This window comes from Parasteatoda tepidariorum, chromosome 3, assembly GCF_043381705.1.
Source record: "Parasteatoda tepidariorum isolate YZ-2023 chromosome 3, CAS_Ptep_4.0, whole genome shotgun sequence".
NCBI classification, from domain to species: domain Eukaryota; kingdom Metazoa; phylum Arthropoda; class Arachnida; order Araneae; family Theridiidae; genus Parasteatoda; species Parasteatoda tepidariorum.
In genome coordinates, this window is record NC_092206.1 from 50369127 (window position 1) to 50371507 (window position 2381).

General features: G+C 30.0%; 1 protein-coding gene across 2 annotated transcripts in view; it reads left to right on the forward strand.

Moving 5' to 3' along the window:
* Window positions 1–2381, forward strand: part of LOC107443243 (alkylglycerol monooxygenase) — a 37895-nt gene that overhangs the window by 24688 nt on the left and 10826 nt on the right. For both annotated transcript variants that reach the window (XM_071178623.1, XM_071178624.1), the window contains exon 6: window positions 621–690. In XM_071178623.1, the coding sequence (XP_071034724.1) occupies window positions 621–690 (70 nt within the window). The remainder of the gene's footprint in view (window positions 1–620; window positions 691–2381) is intronic.

Here is a 2381-nt window from a genome sequence, read left to right on the forward strand (position 1 = left end):
TAGCCCTAAAGTCGTGTGCTTGTTGGGTCCATTCCCAGAGCGGGATTTGAACCAGCAGCCTATGGCTTCGCAGTCAGGCACGCTAACCGCTCGGCCACCTGGCCGGCTCTATACAATTATTTTGGCCTTATTCTTGATCGAGAAATTACATTATTTTTTTATCATGTTCAAAATTATTAATCTGTGAAGTTTAACAATTAAAACTGTACATTTAATAGAGATCTACATTAAGGAAAAATTAAAAAAAAAGAAAAGAAAAATACTGTAGAATGAGATAGGAAATAAGAAATAGTCCTGCCTGGCAAATTAATAACAAAGAATAGTACGCATTAATGTAATGATTGAAAAAGACATGTCAGGTTTTTTTCAATCATTACAGTCATTAAATAAATCAGTGAGTTTTGTTTATTGCGAGTTTCCCTGTGTTAAAAATTTAATTTTCCTAAAATGCAATGGTTTAAAAGCGCTGTTTTAGAGATTATAATTCGATTTCCCCTTATATTGAATTGATTTTACACTACAGAAGAATTTATCAAACATAATATATTGTGAGCATTAAATTCTTCAAAATATAATGTAAATCAATCTTTTTTATTTTTAATGAAGTGTTAACTTTTCAGATTATTGGCAAATTACCAGCACCAATAGAGTTCTTTCTCAGCACTCCTAGTCATCATAGAGCACATCATGGTAAGTTATTGTACTTCACTTTTTGACTCGCTTATTTGTTTAATTTCGATGTGAGCACATCTTTCAAAAATTTTTCTATTTAAGGAGAAGAATGACTTGGAATATAAAACAAAAAATATATTCGGTATTAATACATAAATACTTGGGACTAAGCCCTCTGTTCGCTGCCGCTTACCAATCTCGATTATTTCATCTCAATAATTCATGTATCTTGGCATCAAACAGTGTTTTCTACTAATGCTGAAACTATTTTTTGCTGTCTTTGAGTATTATAATTCGGAAAAAATATATAGAGAAAAAACATAGCGTTTACGATTTAGTATTAATTGCGTACTAATCTGTACAGCTGGTTCTAAAAAATCTCCAATGCACAGTATATAAACAGTTAAAAGAAGTATGGGCGTACAGTTTATCAAATAACAATTACACTGTAAAAATTCCGGATTAAATTACAGTAAAAAATACTAGCACTCCAGGTGCCACAAAACAGTTTATCGTAAAATCTTTTTTTACCATAAAAAGTAAAAGCAAGGAATCTGATATACCGTAATATTTACTGACATATCACTGCATCATTGTAATTAAATAAATATGACTGTAAAAACTATGATATAAAATGTTACTATAAAATGGTTTTTTACTGTAAAATGGATTTTACGGATGAAGCATTCAGAGTGCCAGTACCTTTTACTGTAATTTGATCCAGAATTTCTTACTGTGTATGGACTTTTTGCTGCTTTACATCTATTAAGCAGCAAACTATTTTGCTGCTTTACAAGTGCTACTATCAAGTCACAATCCAGACCAGCATGAAATCATATTTTTTTTTTTATTTTTTGCCATATTTTTAATTAATAATTATTCCATATTATGATATAATGAATCAGAAGTATATTTCATTCTCTCATTTTATCGAATTGTTTTTTATGTTCCTTAACTTCTTGGCTTTTAATAATTCATATTATTTATAAGTCTTACCGTGTTTCTCTCAAAAAAAATCATAAGATTAGCTGACCTCGCTGGTTTGGGTGTTCACCTTAACGTTGCATTTTGTTTTAGTGAGCAAAGATTTACAAACTTGAAATTACTATGGTGTAAAGAAAAGTATACAGGGATTGAGATGGGGGGAAATGAGCATTCGATCATTAATTAAAGAATTATTAACTGTTAAACCTGTTGGAAAAAATACTGTAATTCTCGGTCAGAAGGTCGCGGGAATGCAGCTATAGAGGTAAAATTTAGCACGCTGAAAGAGCTATATTTGTTTATGAATTTAATTCATAGTTCTTTTTTTTTTTTAAATTCCAGTTTGCTCGAAAGTGTTTATTCAATTTTAAGTGCTTTTCAATTATTTTTGATTCACGTTTGATTTTGCTTTGATGCCGAACTTTTCTGAGACTCAGAAACTTGAAATTTTAAGGGTTTATAAAAAATGTACAAAGAGTTTTTCGTGAATAAAAAAAAAAATGATTCGATTATCAGTTCAGGAGTTATCAACTGATTTGTTGTTAGAAACCATTTTAGTTGTTCTATTGTCTGCTGAAATACAACTACAGAGTTGACATTTGTTAGACCATTTGCATATACAGACTATTTGATGATACACCATTGCTGATAGACCATTTGCCATCATAACTTTAACAAGAGTTGTTTTCTTCGAAATTCTTATTTGTGTTTTATATATATATATA